General features: G+C 45.9%; 1 protein-coding gene across 6 annotated transcripts in view; it reads left to right on the top strand.

Annotated features, from left to right (window-relative positions):
• Positions 1–18901, top strand: part of ZSWIM7 (zinc finger SWIM-type containing 7) — a 541174-nt gene that overhangs the window by 78219 nt on the left and 444054 nt on the right. The window contains exon 4 of one of the 6 annotated variants that reach the window (XM_069226288.1): positions 14031–14411. The exons of the other annotated variants lie outside the window; for them this stretch is intronic. Within the exon in view, the coding sequence (XP_069082389.1) occupies positions 14031–14205 (175 nt within the window). The 3' untranslated portion in view covers positions 14206–14411. Of the gene's footprint in view, positions 1–14030; positions 14412–18901 lie in introns of those variants that run through there. 6 annotated transcript variants of the gene reach the window in all.

Here is an 18901-nt window from a genome sequence, read left to right as displayed (position 1 = left end):
TGTTGTGACTAGCGATAACTCAAAGGGTGCTGACCTCAGACTTTTATTCAAAATATAGCATTTTCCTAATTTTAGTGTCCATCTGGAGCCATCCCTCCTTTAGCCAAACCTGTCAACATTTCCCATACTGTCAAAAAAATTATCATGGCTGGCACAAAACTGCATATTACCTTTACAAGCAGCTGCACACAGTAAAAACTTCTAGAAGCATTCCCACTATGCGCATACGCAGAAGTGTCCGTGCGATTACATGAGGAGGAGGGCAAGTGAGAGAAGAAAGGCAAACACTAAGTCCTGTACACCTCAGCCTCGACTCTGACATGACTGGACTTGCATAGGGGGGGCCAGCGAGGACCAAGCAAACCTAAGTGACCCCGGACTATCCAGAAAATCTCATGGCAACGTTTCAACCCAAGGGTTGGGCAGAGTAGAACAAGTGTTAAGATGCCTGGAGGCGCAAGACTATAGGCAATGAGCTCCCTGACTTGCAAAGAAGCGACCGGCGTTAGGCCAATATGGTTTGTGCATTTGGAACCACCCGCCTGCACTCTACATTCACAATGCCACATTGGGCACGGTAAGCTGCCCGCTCTGGCATTGTACTAAGGGGCTGGAGGTGAGAGGGTTCTGTTCTGTTTGTTTTGGCATGGCTCTGCCTCTTGCTTTTTGCTCTGATTGGGGCACTGCTGCACCATGGTGGAGCTGAGTGACCCTTGCATTGACTCTTGCCGTGCCAACCCCACACCCTCTGCTTTTGGATGTAGGGCAGAGTCATTAAGTGATTTGAGCGTGGGAGAGGCTGCATTGCAATAGAGCCGATTCAGGACCCTTGGTAAGGACTGGAAAAGGGCTTTGAATGAGAACCCAAAACTCCCTTCTTTTTAAGGTGGGCACCACAAAACTAGCATTTGCTACAGTTAAAAAGAGCAGTTACACTAGCCTGTCCCACAACCAGAGAGGAGAAGGCCCCCGAGAAGGATTTGGGCCCTCCAAGATACTATAGTCATGTCTCTCATTGATGAGACCTTTTCAGTTTAAAAACAGAAATGAGGGAAGAGTCTGTTGTGACTCCTTTGAGAGCAAAGAGCTGATAACAGAATGAGGGTTCTAAGTCAGATTAAAATTTTATGTGACGAGGCAGTAATGAATACCCCTCCCTTGACTTGTTGAGCAAGACCCGCTGCAAAATAGTCTAGAACTCTGGGGATCACAGACAAAGAGGGCAAGAGCCCACAACTAGACAAAGGCAGGTCAAACAAGTTGCAATATGTGACCCTGGAGAAGTGTTGTAGAGCCCCTCTGCCCCATGGAAAATCAGTTTGCATAAACAGAAGATAAATAGCAGCCATAACGATAAATTGAACTTAACTTAAAGCCTATTGTAAGTACCCCAGAGGAGGGAGAAGGCAGTACAAACATACCCATGCCTCCAGAGGCTGATGGAACCTCAGAGGGCATGACAGACACTGAGGCAATGGCAGATCAGAGTGCCAGTAGATTAAGGATAAGCCAAGGGAATAACAATAATTGCACTTCGCAGGCTGACAATTGGGAGGGCTTATCAAGGAATAGCAAGAAGCGCTTAAAGAAACTTAGTAAGAATGGACCAAGCAAAGTATCTATTGGCCTAATATCACCTCATGAGAATCACCCGGTCTACCTGATGTTCAATCCGAAGAGAGTTAAAGAAGTAATGGAGGCTCTGGTAGGGAAGCTGGAGCCAAAGTAAGAGATGGGGGTTGGTGACCTGGATTAAGTAGCCAGGCTTCGTAGCCAGTAGGACAGAGGGAAGCTAGAGTTGGTGGGACTGGGCAAGCAGAAGTCACCCACATCAAGTTTCTATAAGAACATGAACACCCAAACAGCAACAGTGGAAATTGAGCAGGAAACAGGTGAGCTCATCGAAATGCTGAAAAGTGTGGGTTTAAAAGCAACCTCAGTCGAGCATTTAAGCTTACCACCTATGTTACCGGTCAAGATGAGTGTGAAGAGCAGAAAACCCCAGTAAGAAAACCACAACGCCCTAATAGCTCCAGAGGTCCGTCAAAGGGAATCTACAGAGAAGTCTTCCAGCAGGAATTTACATCCCAAGGCAAATGGGATGTTCTCCTAGGCAGATCATAAGTATGCTGGCTTCTAAAACCCTAGTCCTGGAAGATCTGCAGTCTGAAGACTGTGAATATGTGAATTTTAGGCCCCCTGGCCAGGAGGAATTCCAGAAACCAACCGAGATAGGGTTATAAGACAAATTAATGGGGCATAAGCTAGAGCAAAATGACCCTCTGTTGGCCTCCTGGTGTATAAAGCTCTTACGTCCCCAGAACGACTGATCACAAGTAATACTTAACTGTTCCCCCTCATCGAACAAAAGCATATTGGGGGGAAAAAAAGCCATCTCTGGAGAAACCAGCTTCAATACTGAAGAATTCTAAAGGTGCTCAAGATGAGAAGTGGATACCAAGTGATATAGAGGAGGTACAACAGACTTCCAGCACACAAGGGCAGAGGAGGTGAACCATCAAAGGCGAAATAAGGAAGGAAATTAAACCCCTAAAGTTGGAGCAATATAGAGATAAACCATCAGCGCTGTTAGACAATGCAAGAATGCATATTAAAGTCATCATGCCAAACTCTGACCAGGCGGAGGAGATTAGGAGAGAATATTGCTCAGATTGAGGGAGAGAAGTACGCATGGCCCCCAGAAGTAAGCAGAAGAACACAAATTGGGACTGGTTAACCAGGACAATAAAAATGCACCCCTGATGTGGAACAGGGTGCATCACAATGGAGTAAAGATCTAAAAGTATGCTTTTGGAATGTGAGAGGCATGTTGGGGGGGTTGAACCCAAATAACACTTCTGGAGTCTTCCCTCCTCTATCCCTCCATTACACTAGTCAATCCAACTAACAAACTCACATATCCTCCACTCAAATTAACTAATACTGTACTAATATTTCCCTATACTAATCCAACACTCCCCAGAATGCGCTTTGACACCTCTTCAGAGGTAGTACGCGCTATATAAATACAATTACGTAAAAAAGATTTAGAAGATCTAAGAGCATACAATGTGATATGCCTACAGAGGTCATGGGGCTGGAGGTTGATCCACCTTAAGATTATGTTGAATTCAGTGCCCCAGCAAGACCTTCTACATGTAGCGGCCATCCAAGTGGTGGTGTATCAATTCAAATAAAAACTAGCTGGACCACCAATGACTCCAAAATCTGAGCTGGTAACAGTGATGCCATCTTCATTAAAATCACTTAGATAAAATACCTCAGTAGGGCAATGCTGAACTCCCTGCAGTGATTAGGAAGCAGGACTCTGCACTTAACTTATTGGAAAGGCTGGAGGTTCTTAAGGCAGAGCATTTGGATTCTATTTACTTAATAGGTGGTGTCTTCAACTCAAACTTGCTGGGTTTTAGCAGTTTTGAGGAATGGAAAGTGAGAGATAACATTTATTAGAACATCCCCTCCACTTCTCAATTAGACCAGACAAAAAACTCTATTGGTGCTCTGCTTCAAGCCAACTTTGAATCTCTTGGCCTCTGGTGTTTGAATGGTAGGATCAAGAGTGACATCCTGGCTGCCTATATTCACATATCTCCCCCATAGATTAGCCACCTTGGACTACCCCTTACTTTCCATAGATCATTTCCACCTTATCCACAATATTTAAATAATGCCATAAGTTTCGAGTGATCATGCAACATTGTCTTGTGCCATCTCTTATCATCAATATAGTCACCTAAGATTACCAATGATAGGAAACAAAATTATTTGGTCCTCTTCAGCCAATTCGATTGGGATTGGTCAGAAATGGATAGTAAGAAAATGGCAGAGACAAGTCGGGTTAAGAGTTGTACAGCAACCTTCAAGGGAAACGGCAACCCTAAGCTGCGGTGAGAAAAGGTGATAACATCTCTACAAGAAAGTTCAACGAGTCTCAGTAGGGTGGAAAAATCTCCTGGACAAGAGCAGCTCCGCAGCTGGGGGCTGGAATCAAGAAAACCCAGGTCTGATTCGAATTCAATTTGGCATTCCCACAGAACAAATAGGTGCCCAAGTATGAAGCTGAAAGAAAAGATCAAACTCCTGAGGTGTGCATATAGAAAGTTAAGATGAGTGACGCAGCTTAAAAATGATGAACGAAGCTGGGCAAGACTCTATGCCGCCAGTTAAAGAATTCAAGGAAATTTGGGGATCTTGTTAATAGTCTCATGAGGGGTAATATTTTGCCAAAAAAGAGTGGACTAGATACTTCTAAGAGCTATATAACACACACTCCTTGTCCCAGACACTAAGTGGTATAGCAGTAATAAGTGAAGGTGACATGGCATGGTCAGTTAAATATGCAGCATTGACGGCGAAGAACTCTAGCACCGGTTATACCAAATATTGATTTAAACCTGCTGGACCGTAGGCCCTGGTAAACCGCATTGAGGGCCCTGTGGAAGGTGGAGCCACCTGTAAGTGAGGGAGTGTTTCTTTACGGCAGCAGTCAATGGCCCAGATTAAGACTTGTTCATTGGCTGCTAAGTAAATTAAGAGGGTCAGAGGCTCCAGGACCGAATTGAGTGCCCACTAAAAAGAAAAAAGAAAAGCAAATTTAGACATAAGACAAAACACAAATATTGTGCACAAATCTAAGGACAATTTCACACACAATCCTGCATTTAGTACACCCCATATATACATGCCATTCATGCATGGCAACAATACTCCTGTGGAGTAAATTGTTTTTACTTACCTAAAACATGCAACTATGCAAGCCGCAGGTCAACCACTTCCAAAACCACAACGAGCCACAGGAAAGGAAGCAAAAGCTTTGAACTAGAAAAAAAAGGAGAAATAAACTGTTATAATCACAAGTGCAAATAATTTACCAGTTGACGAACACCCTGCCACCTAACATTTAGAAATTTTCCCTGGTGCTAGTGGTCCTAAAAAAAAAAAAACTAGGCCGATCTGCCCCCTCCCCGGGGGGGGCAGGGCAGAAATGGCCACCAGTACTGTGCTGAAGGAGCTGCCCCCCACAAAAAAATAAAATAATCCCTGGCGCCTTAGTGGATTCTGCCCCCCAGGGGGCAGATGGGCCTAAAAAAAATAGGCCGATCTGCCCAACAGTGCATTGCCCCCTTTGGGGGGGCAACCCTTGTCCAAGGGGCCGCCCCCCACAAAAAAACAAAGAGCAAAACATCCCTGGTGTTTCTGTGGCTTCTGCCCCCCTTGGGGGCAGATCGGCCTAAAAAGAATCAGCCAATCTGCCCCCAAGGGGGGGGGCAGAAACAGTGAAAAACATTATGCCCCCTTAGGGGAGCGACACTTGCCCAAGCGGCCGCTCCCTGTAGTGAAATTGACCTAAAACAAAATAAACAACAGAATCCCTGGTGTCTAGTGGGCATTCCTGCTGTACGATCGCGCAGGAATGCTGAGAGACATTGAGGGAAAGGAAAACCCTTTCCTTTTCCACCGATGCCTCTTTTAGAGGTGTCCCCCCGACTGGAGGAGAAACTTACCTTCTTCTCCCTCGACTCGCTGGAAGCAAATGGCTTCCAGCGCATCGGGCGGCCTTTAATGATGTCCGTGTGTGATTGCACCCTGACGTCATTAGATGGGAGGGCGGGGGAGAAGGGGAAGTAATTCCCCTTCCAGCCCTGTCTGTAGGAGGGTGGAAGGGAGGCCCTCTGGGGGAGCGCTAGCGCTCCCCCCCCCCCCCCACCCCCACCCCCCCAAGGGCCTGGTGCAGGACGTAACCTTTACGTCCTTGGCGAGCGGTGCTGGCCAAGTACGTAACTGTTACGTCCCAGGCACCCAACGGGTTAATGAAGTCCATCCAGGTGCTGGAAGTGGAAAACATGATCGACTCAGATCTCCTGATAAAGGTCCTGGCTAAACTTATAAAGCAAAATGCAAAAGCCCGATTGGTAGTACAAGATCTCTGGTTGAGAATCTGGTTGACCCAGAAAGTAAGTCTCACAAGGGAGATCATACAAGATTGTCTCCGATTGAATAATGCTGTGGCCATCCTTTGGTTGAAATATGTAAAATCTGTTTTTATGATATTGGGTATCAAGGGTATTTTACAAATCCAGAATCTATTACAATGCATACAGTTTTCGGGTATGGTAAGCAATGGAAAACTTTTGTGATGCAATAGCTGGGGGAGCACAATATCAACAATAGGTTGACTATGTGTATGGAAAGTGTGAGTTAACCTTGAGTGCGATAATGGGAGTAGTGCAATTACCCCAGATTGTCTAGTACAGTATTAATTGAAGGTCCACTATGCGTTTGGAAGGTGACAGGCAACTTAATGTCAGGGGTTACAAGTAATTCCTATAATAGGACAATTGTTTCCAGGATGCTAGATGAGTATGAGTGCAATATTGTGGCAAAGTGAAATTTCCATCACTTCTCCTTTACGTTATGCCTTCTTTTAAATGTTTTAAGGTTCTAATGGTTTTTAATATAACAAGAGAGCAGTTTCAGTGTGGGACAAACATAGTATTGATTTAATGTTGGCTCGCAGAGGAAATGGTCAAACAAGGCTGTTTTGCTTTGCTATGTTTTTATTTGCTAGGGTTTTGGGTGGGGTATATATGTAAGTATGTGTGGTGTGTGTGTGTGTGTATGTATGTATGTGTGTGTATGTATGTGTATATATATATATATATATATATATATATATATATATATATATAAAATACTCAATAGATGGAACAATAACCATCTAACGGCTGCACCAATCCCGTAGCTTCGATCCAGACCATTGGAACAAAGTTGTATTCAACAAAACCGTGTCAAATTCATCAAATTTTATTGGTTATAAAGGTTTTACAGAGTCCTGGAAAGAAATGTCAACGCGTTTCGGCAGAACGCCTTCAACTGGACGTATATATATTGTTTTGCTGTAATTATTTTAATTAATCAATAACATTTAATCTAATCTTCTAGAAGCCGCCTCTCCAGATAATTTTAAATATAACTTGTCTGTGCTTTTAACTATTGAGTAAATCAAAAAACACAGCTGAACTTTATCTAAGCACAGTCAGTGTCCATAGGTGCAAAGTCTAAAAGCATTGGGAAAGCCAATAGGTATCGCCTGTGCAAAAGCTATTGGCTTTTCCAGTATGTTTAGCCCTGTTGTACATCCGCATGGCTGCAGTTCAGCATTGCTGAAAGTTAGTGTAGTAAAGGAAAGTGGCGTGGAGTGTCGTGAAGTACAGTGTAGTGTTAATGCAGAGTTAAGTGGAGTGAATTCAAGTGTCATGGAGTGGCGTGGAGTGTCATGGAAGGCATGGAGTGGAGTAGAGATGAGTGGTGTAGAGTGAAGAAGCATAGAGTGATGTGGATTGGTGTAGAGCAGAGTGTATTGATGCTTTGGGCGTTGCATAGAATAGAGTAGAGTGTTGTAGAGCAGAGTAGATTGTTGTAGTGTAGGAGAGTGGAATGAAGTGGTGTAGTGTGTCATAAAACAGAGGGGAGTAAAGTGGAATGTAGTGGCATAGAGGGAGTTGTGAAGTGCGTCGTACAGTGGAGTAGTGTTATGGAGTGGAGTGTCATAGAATAGAGTATCCTAGAGTGTAGTGTCATAGAGTGGCCTAGAGGGAAGAGGCATAAAGTACAGAGGTGCAAAGTAGATTGATATAGAGTGATGTACAGTAGTGCAGAGTAGATTGCAGTGGCGTAGAGTGGGTTGTTTCAGAATAGAGTAAAATGGAATAGAATGGAGTTGTTCAGGGTAGGGTAGAGTGGAGTGGTGTATATTGCAGTGGTTTAGAATAGATTAGAGTGGTGTAGAATGATGCAGAGTAGTGGCATAAAGTGCCTTGGTGTAGTGACATAGAGTGCAGTGGTGTAGAGTGGCGCAGAGAGCAGTGTTGTAGAGTAGAGTAGTTGGCGTAAACAGTGATTTAGAATAGCATGGCATAGAGTGGTGCAGAGTAAAGTGAAGTGGCATAGAATGCAGTGGCGCAGAGTAGAGTGCAGTAATTTAGAGTAGAATGGCGTAGAGAGCAGTGGCTTAGAGTAGGTTGTTTCAGAACAGAGTGTAGAGGTGCAGGGTAGAGTGCAGTGGCATAGAGCAGTGGTGCAGAGTAGAGTTTTGGAGACTGCGGTGGTGTAGAGTTGGTTTAGAGTGTATTGTGTAGAGTGCAGTCACATAGAATGGTGCAGAGTAGGATGACTTAGAGTTTAACAGAGTGCAGTTGCGTATAGTGTGGTTGAGTATAGTGGTGTATAGTGTAGTGGCGCTGAGTAGAGTGTATTTGTTTTGAATAAAGTGGTGCAAAGCACATTGACATTGGGTGCAGTGGCATAGTGTGCAGCGGCGTAGAATAGTTGCGTGGAGGGAACTGGCACAGAGTAGATTGATGTGGTGTAGAGTGGAATGGCACAGAGTAGAATACAGTGACCTAGAGTGCAGTGGCGTAGAGGAGATTGTTTAAGTACAGTACACTGTTGTAGAACGCAGTGGAGCAGAGTAAATTAGACTGCCTTGGAGTGGAGCGATGCAGAGTATGGTGGTGTAGATTGTAGTGGCATACAATGCGTTGGTGTAGAGAGGTGGAGAGTAGAGTGCATTGGCAAAGAGTGCAGCATTGTGGAGTGCAGTGGCATAGTGCATTGGCGTAGAGTGGCATAGAATAGTGGTGCAGACTAGACTGCAGTGTTGCAGAGAAGACTGTTGTAAAGTGCAGTCATGTATAGTAGAGTGCATTGTTGTGGAGTGCATTGGTGTAGAGGAGTGGTGTAGAGTAGAATAAAGTGGTGTAGAGTGCACTCAAGTATAGTTGCATAGGGTGCAGAGTAGATTGGTGTAGAATGCAGTAATGAAGAGTTTGTTTTTGAGTAAAGTGGTACAGAATAGAGTTCAGTGGTGGTGAGTAGAGTGGCATAGAGTAGATTGTTTCAGAGTAGAGTGGAGGGGTGCATGGTAGAGTACAGTGGCATAAATTAGTGTGGTGTAGAGTGCAGAGTATATTAGAGTGGGGTAGAGTGGATTGGCATTGAGTGCACTGGCGTAAAGTGGAGTGATACAGATTAGAGTGCATTGGCATAGAGTAAAGTGGTGCAGAGTAGACTGGCATAGATTGGAGTGGTGTAGAGTACAGTGGCAAAGAGTGCAGAGGTGTATAGTAGAGTGGGGTACGGCAGGGTGGTACATGGTTGAATACAATGGTGTAGATTAGAGTGGTGTAGAGTGCAGAGTAGATTAGAGTGGGATAGAGTGTATAGAGTGCACTGGCATGGAGTGGCACAGAGTAGAGTACATCAGCGTAGATTGTAGAGTAGACTGGCATAGAGTGGAGTGATGTAGATCGCAGTGGTGAAGAGTGCAGTGGTGTATCACATTTTGGTGGCGTAGGGTAGAGTGGCGTAGAGTACAGTGGCGTGGAGTGGTGCAGAGTACAATAAGAGTGTGGAGTGGAGTTTGTAAGGTGGAGTATGGATGGTGTGATAGTGTGCTGCCATAAAAGACACATCTTCAGTTGAAATGACAGTTAAATGTGCACAGACGTACAGTTTTACTGATGAAAGTATGCAGCTCACAAGTGTTAATGTGTGGAAATGTCATCATCAAGTGTATTGTTTTGATCGTAATCGTATTAACATATTTATTTCCACCATACTTGAGAATGATCAAAATATGCTTCACTGGGGATATGAGAGGGAGGAAGACAGTACCACAGGAACTGGTGGGGGGGACGGGCTCTGCACACAGACACACAACCCATGGAGACAAATAACAGAACGCAACTAAAGGCCATGACCTGGAATGTAAATGGTCTTGTAAATAAGATTAAGCACACCTTGGTCCTGCAGGTTCTCAGATGACATGCCCCAGACATAGCCCTACTGCAGGAGACCCAGCCGAAAGGTAACAACCACAAGGATCTGAACCAAATGGGATACTCTCTGCTGGCACCGGCCGGATTTGCCTCCAACTCGAGGGGAGTGGGGATATTGCTCAAGACCTCCACACCATTTTATTTCCGGTCGCGTCTAGGCTGACCTCATGGGCCGATTTGTGATGCAGACAGGTACCTGGAATGGTCAGACAATAAATATCAGTTCTGTTTATGTGACACCTAAGTTACATGGCGATACACTCCCCGCCCTGGGAAAAGTATTATTGGAAATGCCAGCCGGCATTTTGCTCCTGGGTGGAGATATGAATGATACTATTGAACCAGAACAGGACAGACTAACAAGCGCTTTGGTGGTTAATCCCACAAGCCAGCTGAGATCGTTCTCCAACTCCCTGGGATTTGTGGACCTATGGAGGGACCATAACCCCCAAGCACGACAGTTTACATAATTAGAGACTTCACACAGAGGCCTTTCCCAACTAGACTACTTCTTTACACAAATGACTGATGCGGGAGATTCCACGGTGCAAGGCATCTGGTACGAGGTGTATCAGATCACTCCCCAGTGGTAGTTCTGCTGACGGGGAACATGAAGACTATGGCCCTGCCTCCCGTGATAGCAGCATGGCATTTTAAAGATGATGCATTCTGAGAAAACATTAGGGAGAGGGAAGAACGCTACTTCCAGGAAAATGTAGGATCAGTTAAATCAACTGGCACTCTATGGGAAGCATTTAAAGTGGTACTGAAAGGCCACGCTCAAGAAATAATAGGGGGATCAACAAAGAGAAAAAACAGGAGTATGACAGAATAGAGAGAGAGATTGCAGAAGGGGAGGCAACGTGTATGGAGCTGACCCTAGACCAGTGCCACCGACTACCGCTTAAACAGCAAGAACTTAAGGACCTTGCAGAAAATGCTGCCAGGAAACATGCGCTGTCAGTCCAAAGATGCCTTTATAATTTGGTAGATAAGGCCGGCAAACTGATAGTGTGGTTAGAAAAAAGAGATTGGGGTCGAAACTGGGTGGCAGAAATACAAGATGAATGGGGAGGACACACACCATAGTACAGGAAATAGCCTTGCCTCCTATTGTGAACAGATATATACCTCAAGAACGGTTCAAACAGTGGAAGACTGTGCAAAACTCCTGGGAGACTCCATCTTCCTGTCCTTTCGTGGATAGTGAGGCACTGGATCAGGATATAACTGACGAGGAGGTGCAGACAGCTATCGGGAGCTACAATCAGGAAAGGTGACAGGTCCAAACTGCCTACCAGGTGAGTTATACAACAGTGTTGCTAACATAGCAGCCCCTCACATGCTAGCCATGTTTCAGGAGGCCCGAGAGGTAGGGTCCCTCCCACCCAACCAAAGAGAGGCCATGATTGTAGTAATTCACAAAAAGGGCAAGCCCCAGGCAGCTTGTGGCTCCTACCGGCCGATATCATTAATAAATGTACAAGCGAAAGTGCTGGCGAAAATCCAGAGTAAAAGGCTCCAGTGAGTAATAGCTAGCCTGGTACATCCCGACCAGTCGGGCTTTATGCGGAACAGGAGTACCAAACTCCATCTTAGAAGACGATACAGGATACTCCATGCAACAAAGGCACCTAATGCAGATGTAGCGATGGTATTGTCATTTGACGTGAGAATAGCCTTCGATAGTATAGAGTGGCCATTCTTTTTCTTGGTACTCACTAAAATGGGATTCAACCTTGGGTTCAGCAACTATGTCATGAGCCAGGGGCCAGAGTTAAAGTAAATGGAGCGGTCTTGCTCTCCTTCACGCTCCACAGAGGCACGAGGCAGGGATGCCCATTGTCCCCATTATTATTTGCCTTGGTGATAGAGCCACTGGCTGCCTGGGTTTGACAAGATCCTCTCATCTGGGAAATCCGGTAAGGGCATAGCTAGGAGGCCCGGATCTCCCTATATGCAGATGATATCTTGCTGTATGTTACAAGACGAGCCGTTTAATAGATAGGATCCTACACATCCTGCATACATTCGGGCAATATTCAGGGTACCAAATTAATTGGGACAAGTCCCTGGCTTTTTACTTAACCAAGGCGAAGTAGGATCTGCCACCTGAATATGAGAAACCCTTGACCAAGAAAGGGTTCACCTATCTGGGAATCTACATCACACAGAGCCCGGACTTATTCATTAAAAAAATCTCCATCTGTAACTGGATCACCTTAGGGACGATGTACTGCACTGGCGGGCACTTCTGATATCCTTAATGGGCCGCGTGGCCCTATTCAAAATGATGACACTCCCTTGATTGTTATATGTTCTACAAAATTCTCCATATCCAGTGTCCACAGATTTCTTTAATAAAATCAACAGTGAGTTTGGGGCCCCCTTATGGAATGGAGGTAGTTCACGTATCGCCCTTACTAAGCTTCAGAGAGGAGTCTTTGAAGGGGGGGGGGTTGGCAATCCCAGATATCCAAGCCTACTATTGGGCATCCCAATTGGCCACAGTGAATGGATGGGTATCTGCAGATAATGATGAACCAGCATAAAGAGTAGACAGAGCTGAAAATGGAGAGAAGGGGCTACCCTGCAGTGCTGTATTCTAGAGGCAGAGAGCCCGTTCCCCCCCATCCCCCAGACACAAGCTGTGGTTCGAGTCTGGAGGGAGGTTGAAAAGGTATTGGGATGGAAGAACATACTGACGAGAGCACCCCCACTTTGGGATAGTGACCAATTGGGCAAGCTATGTAAACTGAGGAGTTTTAATAGACCAAGTCTCATTGGCATAGAACGACGGGGAGATGTGTGGAGGAATGGAAAGTTTATCCCATTTGAAGAACTTCGCACTAAGTTTTAAATGGCAGACTCCTAGAAATATAAAAAAAAAAACAGTTAAGCCATGCACTCCGCCACATATAGGGGGGCGAGGGTGGGGGGGCAGAACACTCCCAGATGCGTCCCCACTGGAGGACAGATTGTTGTTCGAACAACTTCCAGACAAGGCAGTATCAGTGATCTATAGGAAGATATTGAGTATTGCCTGGGATCCTCTGCTTAAACTTCTGGAGGCCTGGGAAGGAGACCTAGATCCCATAGAGGACAAGGACTGGCAGGAGGCCCTACAGAGCCCACGAATGGTGGCGATCTGGGCCCGGTTTCGCCTTTTGCAACTTGAATTCCTACATAGATCATACTATTCCAGATCCCTCCTACATTGCATGGGCCGGAGTGACTCTAATGCATGCAGCAGAGGGGGCGGACAGGTAGGAACTTTCTTTCACACTGTGAGGGACGCCCATTCATTCAGGGCTCCTGGTCCCAGGTGGTATAGGGATGTCCTGAGCAACTGGCATAGATGTATCACTAGAAGCAAGGTGGATTATCCTCAATATTACAGGGGAGGAAAATTGGCCCAGACATCAAACAACATGGCTGTGACTAGCGGCTGGAGTGGCCAAAAGGGACATAGCTATATCATGGGGGACAAGCGACCCTCCATTGATTAGAGACTGGAAACATCATATGGACTGGTGTCAACAAATTGAACAGGAGATCTATAATGGTAGGGGCTGCACTAAGAATTATGAGAACATTTGGGTCCACTGACTCAACTACAGAGGCTTCTAAGTGGGCGATAGATACAGGGCTAGGCATTGAGTACCCTAAGGCACTGATTGGTAGGGAGGGTTCTGATACAAGAGGGTTAGATTTAAATGGATTATAGAATAAGGATTGCACTACCCGACCAATATGTCAAATTGAAACATTGTGCTATTTGATCAAATAGCAAATTGTGATCTAGATAATAATGCTGACAAGAATTGTATTATGAGCATATAAGTACTATAATAAAAAGAGTTTAGAAAAAAAAAAACAATTGTAATGTGTTTTAATTTTGTTATTTAGGTACGGGCGACGCTGAGACTCGAAGCCTTGGCTCATGTTCGCTTTACTTTCTCTATGCTTGTTTACAGTTTCCGTTTCGCCATTGTTTTTTTTTTTTTTTTTACAATTGTAATGTATTTCATTTTGTTATTTAGGCACATGCGATGCTGAGACTCGAAGCCTCTGCTCATGTTTGCTTTACTTTCTTTACGCTCGTTTGCAGTTTCCGTTTCGCCGTTGTTTTTTGTTAACAATTGTAATTTATTTAATTTTTTTATTTAGGAATGGTCAACGCCAAGACTCGCACCTGGCTCCCCAGTTCCAAAGAGGGCACCTCTGGATGTTACGCCACATCCTCTCTCTACATATTGCTGGTTTTGAAAAAAATAAAACTTTGCCAGCTTGTACTGACTGGGGTCTGACTTTCACATGGCTCTCGCCCTCCATTAATCACTAAGACAGCGCAAAGAAACTGGTTCTGAACCGCACAGGCTCTGCATCAATTTGGTTCAAGACATGACACGAGCCCTGCAACTGAAGCAACAACATGCTTCTTATTGCCACTTTTTGCCACTATTCGATTATTCGATTGCCCCTTAAATGCATCAAGTTTTTAGAAAATACTGGATGAAAAATACATTAAAATTGCCCAGATTTATTTTATATGTGAAAGTTTTTGGAAACTCCTTCCGCTCTACATATTCCTGAGAATGTTTCAGTAATGGTAGTGTAATATCATTCTGACTTCCATTTCCTCGCTCCACAGCAGTGCTCGCATCTGTGGCAGAATATGGCTTTTGTTGTTATATATCCTGAATAAATATTATACATTTTTCCTACTTGTTAGAAATGGGGTCTTTGGTTGGCAGTCAGGTTACTCCCCCTGTCCCCACTGTCCAAGCAAGGACCCTCACTCTAGTCAGGGTAAAAGAGAATCACCCTCAACTAACCCCTGCTTACCCCCTTGGTAGCTTGGCACGAGCAGTAGGCTTAACTTCAGAGTGCTAGGTGTAAAATATTTGTACCAACACACACAGTAACTTAATGAAAACACTACAAAGTGACACAACACAGGTTTAGAAAAATAGGAAATATTTATCTAAACAAAACAAGACCAAAATGACAAAAATCCACAAGTCAAGCTAACACTAAAAATGCAAAAAGAGTCTTCATGTAATTTTAAAACGCACACTAACACTGTTAGTGTGAAAATGTACCTTGGGTGCGTCATAAATAACCCTGCACGGGCGAGTGTGCGTCAGAAAGGGCTTGTGACGTGTCTATTTCACTCACTCCTTTCGTCGGGTCGGGGTGCGTTGTTTCTTCTCTCCGCGGGAGAGCGATGCATCGATCCGGTTAGCACTCTCGGATATGGGCAGGCCTTGCGTTGTTTTCACACGCCCACCGGTACTTGCATCGGAAATACAGCCGCACAATGATCTGAACACCACACAGCATGGGTTACGATCTCCTAGCCTCCGTCAGTGATGCTGCGTGTCGTTTCTCTAGCTCCGTGTGTCGATTCTTTGCTCGCGTTGCAGGCGAGCAGTGAATTTCAGCCGCAGATCGGAGTCACGTCAATCTTTTCCCCGCACGGCGTTCTGTGCATGGATTTCTTCATCTTAGGCTGCCAGCTTCTCCTTTCATGGTCCCAGGAACTGGATGGGCACCACAGGGCAGAGTAGGAGTCGCTCCAGAGACTCCAGGTGCTGGCAGAGAGAAGTCGTTGCTGTCCCCGAGACTTCCACCACAGAAGGGCAAGCTCTAAATCAAGCCCTTGGAGATCTTCACAAGATGGAAGGCACGCAAAGTCCAGTCTTTGCCCTCTTACTCTGGCAGAAGCAGCAACTGCAGGATAGCTCCACAAAGCAGTCACAGGCAGGGCAGCTCTTCTTTCTCCGCTCTTCTCCAGGCAGAGGTTCCCCTTGCTTTCCAGAAGTGTTCTAAATTCTGTGTTTTTGGGTGCCCTTCTTATACCCAATTTCTCCTTTAAAGTAGGCCTACTTCAAAGTAAAGTCTCTTTTGAATGTGAAATCCTGCCTTGCCCAGGCCAGGCCCCAAACAATCACCAGGGGGTTGGAGACTGCATTGTGTGAGGGCAGGCAGAGCCCTTTCAGGGGTGAGTGACCACTCCTCCCCTCCCTCTTAGCACAGATGGCTCATCAGGATATGCAGGCTACACCCCAGCTCACTTTGTGTCACTGTCTAGTGTGAGGTGAGACCAGCCCAACTGTCAAACTAACCCAGTCAGGGAATCCACAAACAGGCAGAGTCACAGAAATGGTATAAGAAAGAAAATGCTCACTTTCTAAAATTGGCATTTTCAAACACACAATCTTAAAATCAACTTTACTAAAAGATGCATTTTTAAATTGTGAGCTCAGAGACCCCAAACTCCACATGTCCATCCGCTCCCAAAGGGAATCTACACTTTAATCAGATTTAAAGGTAGCCTCCATGTTAACCTATGAGAGGGACAGGCCTTGCAACAGTGAAAAACGAATTTAGCAAAATTTTACTGTCAGGACATATAAAACACATTACTATATGTCCTACCTTAACCATACACTGCATCCTGCCCTTGGGGCTACCTAGGGCCTACCTTAAGGGTGCCCGACATGTAAGAAAAGGGAAGTTTTAGCCCTGGCAAGTGGGTACACTTGCCAAGTCGAATTTACAGTTAAAACTGCACACACAGACACTGCAGTGGCAGGTCTGAGACACGATTACAGAGCTACTTATTTGGGTGGCACAACCAGTGCTGCAGGCCCACAAGTAACATTTGATTTTCAGGCCCTGGGCACCTCTAGTGCACTGCACTAGGGACTTACTAATAAATCAAAGATGCCAATCATGGATAAGCCAATTACATACACATTTTGTAAAGGAGCACTTGCACTTTAGCACTGGTTAGCAGTGGTAAAGTGCCCAGAGTAACAAAAACAGCAAAATCAGAGTCCAGCACACATCAACAACCTGGGAAACAGAGGCAAAAAGTTAAAGGACACCACAGCAAGGTTGAAAAGTCTAACACGTGTCCCCCTCCCAGCTGAAAGTGGGGAGCACCAACCCAACCTCTTGGGAGTTCCCATTTCTAAGGCGGAAGAACCTGGACAGACCATCAGCATTGGCGTGTTCTGTACCAGGACGGTATTCCACTGTAAAGTCCATCCCCTGTAGGAAAATGGACCACCTCAACAGTTTTGGATTCTCACCACTCATCTGCATTAACCATCTGAGGGGCCTGTGGTCGGTCTGAACTCGGAAGTGAGTCCCAAACAAGTAGGGTCTTAGCATTTTCAGTGCCCAGACCACAGCATACGCTTCACGTTCTATGGCACTCAACGTACGTTCCCTGGGTAGTAACCTCCTGCTAATGAAGGCTACGGGTTGATCTAGGCCCTCTTCATTAAGCTCTGAGAGTACTGCTCCAATACCATGCTCTGAGGCATCTGTTTGCACAACAAACTCCTTGGAGTAGTCAGGTGCCTTCAGCACAGGTGCTATGCACATGGCAGCCTTCAGGGCATCAAACACGTTCTGGCAAGCCTCTGTCTAGATCACTTTCCTGGGTTGCTTCTTCGAAGTCAATTCATTGAAGGGGGCACCAATGGTACCATACCCCTTGACGAATCTCCTGTAATATCCTGTGAGACCTACGAAGGCTCTCACTTCAGTCTGGGTCTTGGGGGTGGTTTCCAAGCCAGAATTGTTTCAATCTTAGTCTGTAGGGGTGCCACCTGGCCACTCCCGACCTGGTGTCCTAAGTACACCACAGAACCCTGCCCTATTTGGCACTTGCTCACCTTAATAGTGAGGCCTGCCTTCTGCAGGGCCTCTAACACTCTCCAAAGGTGTTGCAGATGTTCCTCCCATGTGGAACTAAACACAGCAATGTCATCCAGGTAGGCGGCACTGAACTCATCCAGCCCAGCCAACACCTTGTTGACCAACCTCTGAAAGGTGGCAGGGGAATTCTTCATCCCAAATGCCATGACTTTAAATTGAAAGTGTCCATCTGGGGTAGAGAATGCTGACCTCCCCTTGGCCCCCTCAGTTAATGCAATCTGCCAGTACCCAGATGTTAAGTCAAACGTACTGAGGTACCTGGCAGCCCCTAATCGGTCAATGAGCTCATCAGCTCGGGGGATGGGGTGTGCATCAGTCTTGCTGACTGCATTAAGTCCCCGGTAGTCCACACAGAACCTGAGTTCTGGAGTGGCACCAGGTGCAGCAGCCTTCGGGACCAATACCACTGGGCTGGTCCAAGGACTGCTGGAGTGCTCAATAAGCCCCTAAGGTAAGCATTTTGGATACCTCATCCTTATTGTATGCCCTGACCCTGTCAGTCACCCTGTAACCTTTCTGTTTAATAGGTGTACTGTCCCCAGTGTCTACATCATTTGTGCACAAGTGTGTGACTTCTGGGATCAGGGAAAACAGTGAGGAAAACTGTCCCAACACATGGCAACAGTCACCTTGCTGCTCCTCAGTCAGGGAGGGGGAGAGGATCACTCCCTCCACTGACCCACCTTTTTCTCCTGCAGACAGGAGGTCAGGAAGAGGCTCACTCTCCTCCTCTACCCCATCATCTGTCGCAAGCAGCATGGACAGTTCAGTCCGCTCAAAGTGAGGTTTGAGGCGGTTGACATGCAGGACCCTTAAAGGGTTCCTTGGAGACCGCAAGTCCACCAGGTAGATGACTTTACTCTTGCGCTCCACCTCCTCACGTGGCCCAGTCCACTTATCCTGGAGTGCCCTAGGCTGCACTGGTGCCATCACCCATACTTTTTGTCCTGGTTGAAACTCGACCAGAGTTGCATTCTGGTCATACCAGCATTTCATATCCTCCTGGCTTGCTTCCAGGTTCTCCTGTGCGAGACTCCTGAAGCAGGCAGTCTGGTTTCTCAAAGCCAGCATGTAACTGAATACATCCTGGGGGGGTTTACTTGGAGCTTTTTCCAAAGCCTCCTTCACCAGACTCAAAGGTCCCCTCACAGGGTGGCCATATATTAGCTCAAAGGGACTAAACCCAAGTCCCTTTTGAGGCACCTCCCTGTAGGCAAACAGAAGGCATGGCAAGAGGATGTCCCACTTCCGCCTCAAGGGCTCTGACAGGCCCATGATCATGCCTTTCAAGGTGCGGTTGACTC

The sequence above is a fragment of the Pleurodeles waltl genome, chromosome 3_1 (genome assembly GCF_031143425.1).
Source record: "Pleurodeles waltl isolate 20211129_DDA chromosome 3_1, aPleWal1.hap1.20221129, whole genome shotgun sequence".
Taxonomy (NCBI): Eukaryota; Metazoa; Chordata; class Amphibia; order Caudata; family Salamandridae; genus Pleurodeles; species Pleurodeles waltl.
Note: the sequence above shows the minus strand (reverse complement) of the source record. Positions and strands in the feature narration are given on the sequence as shown.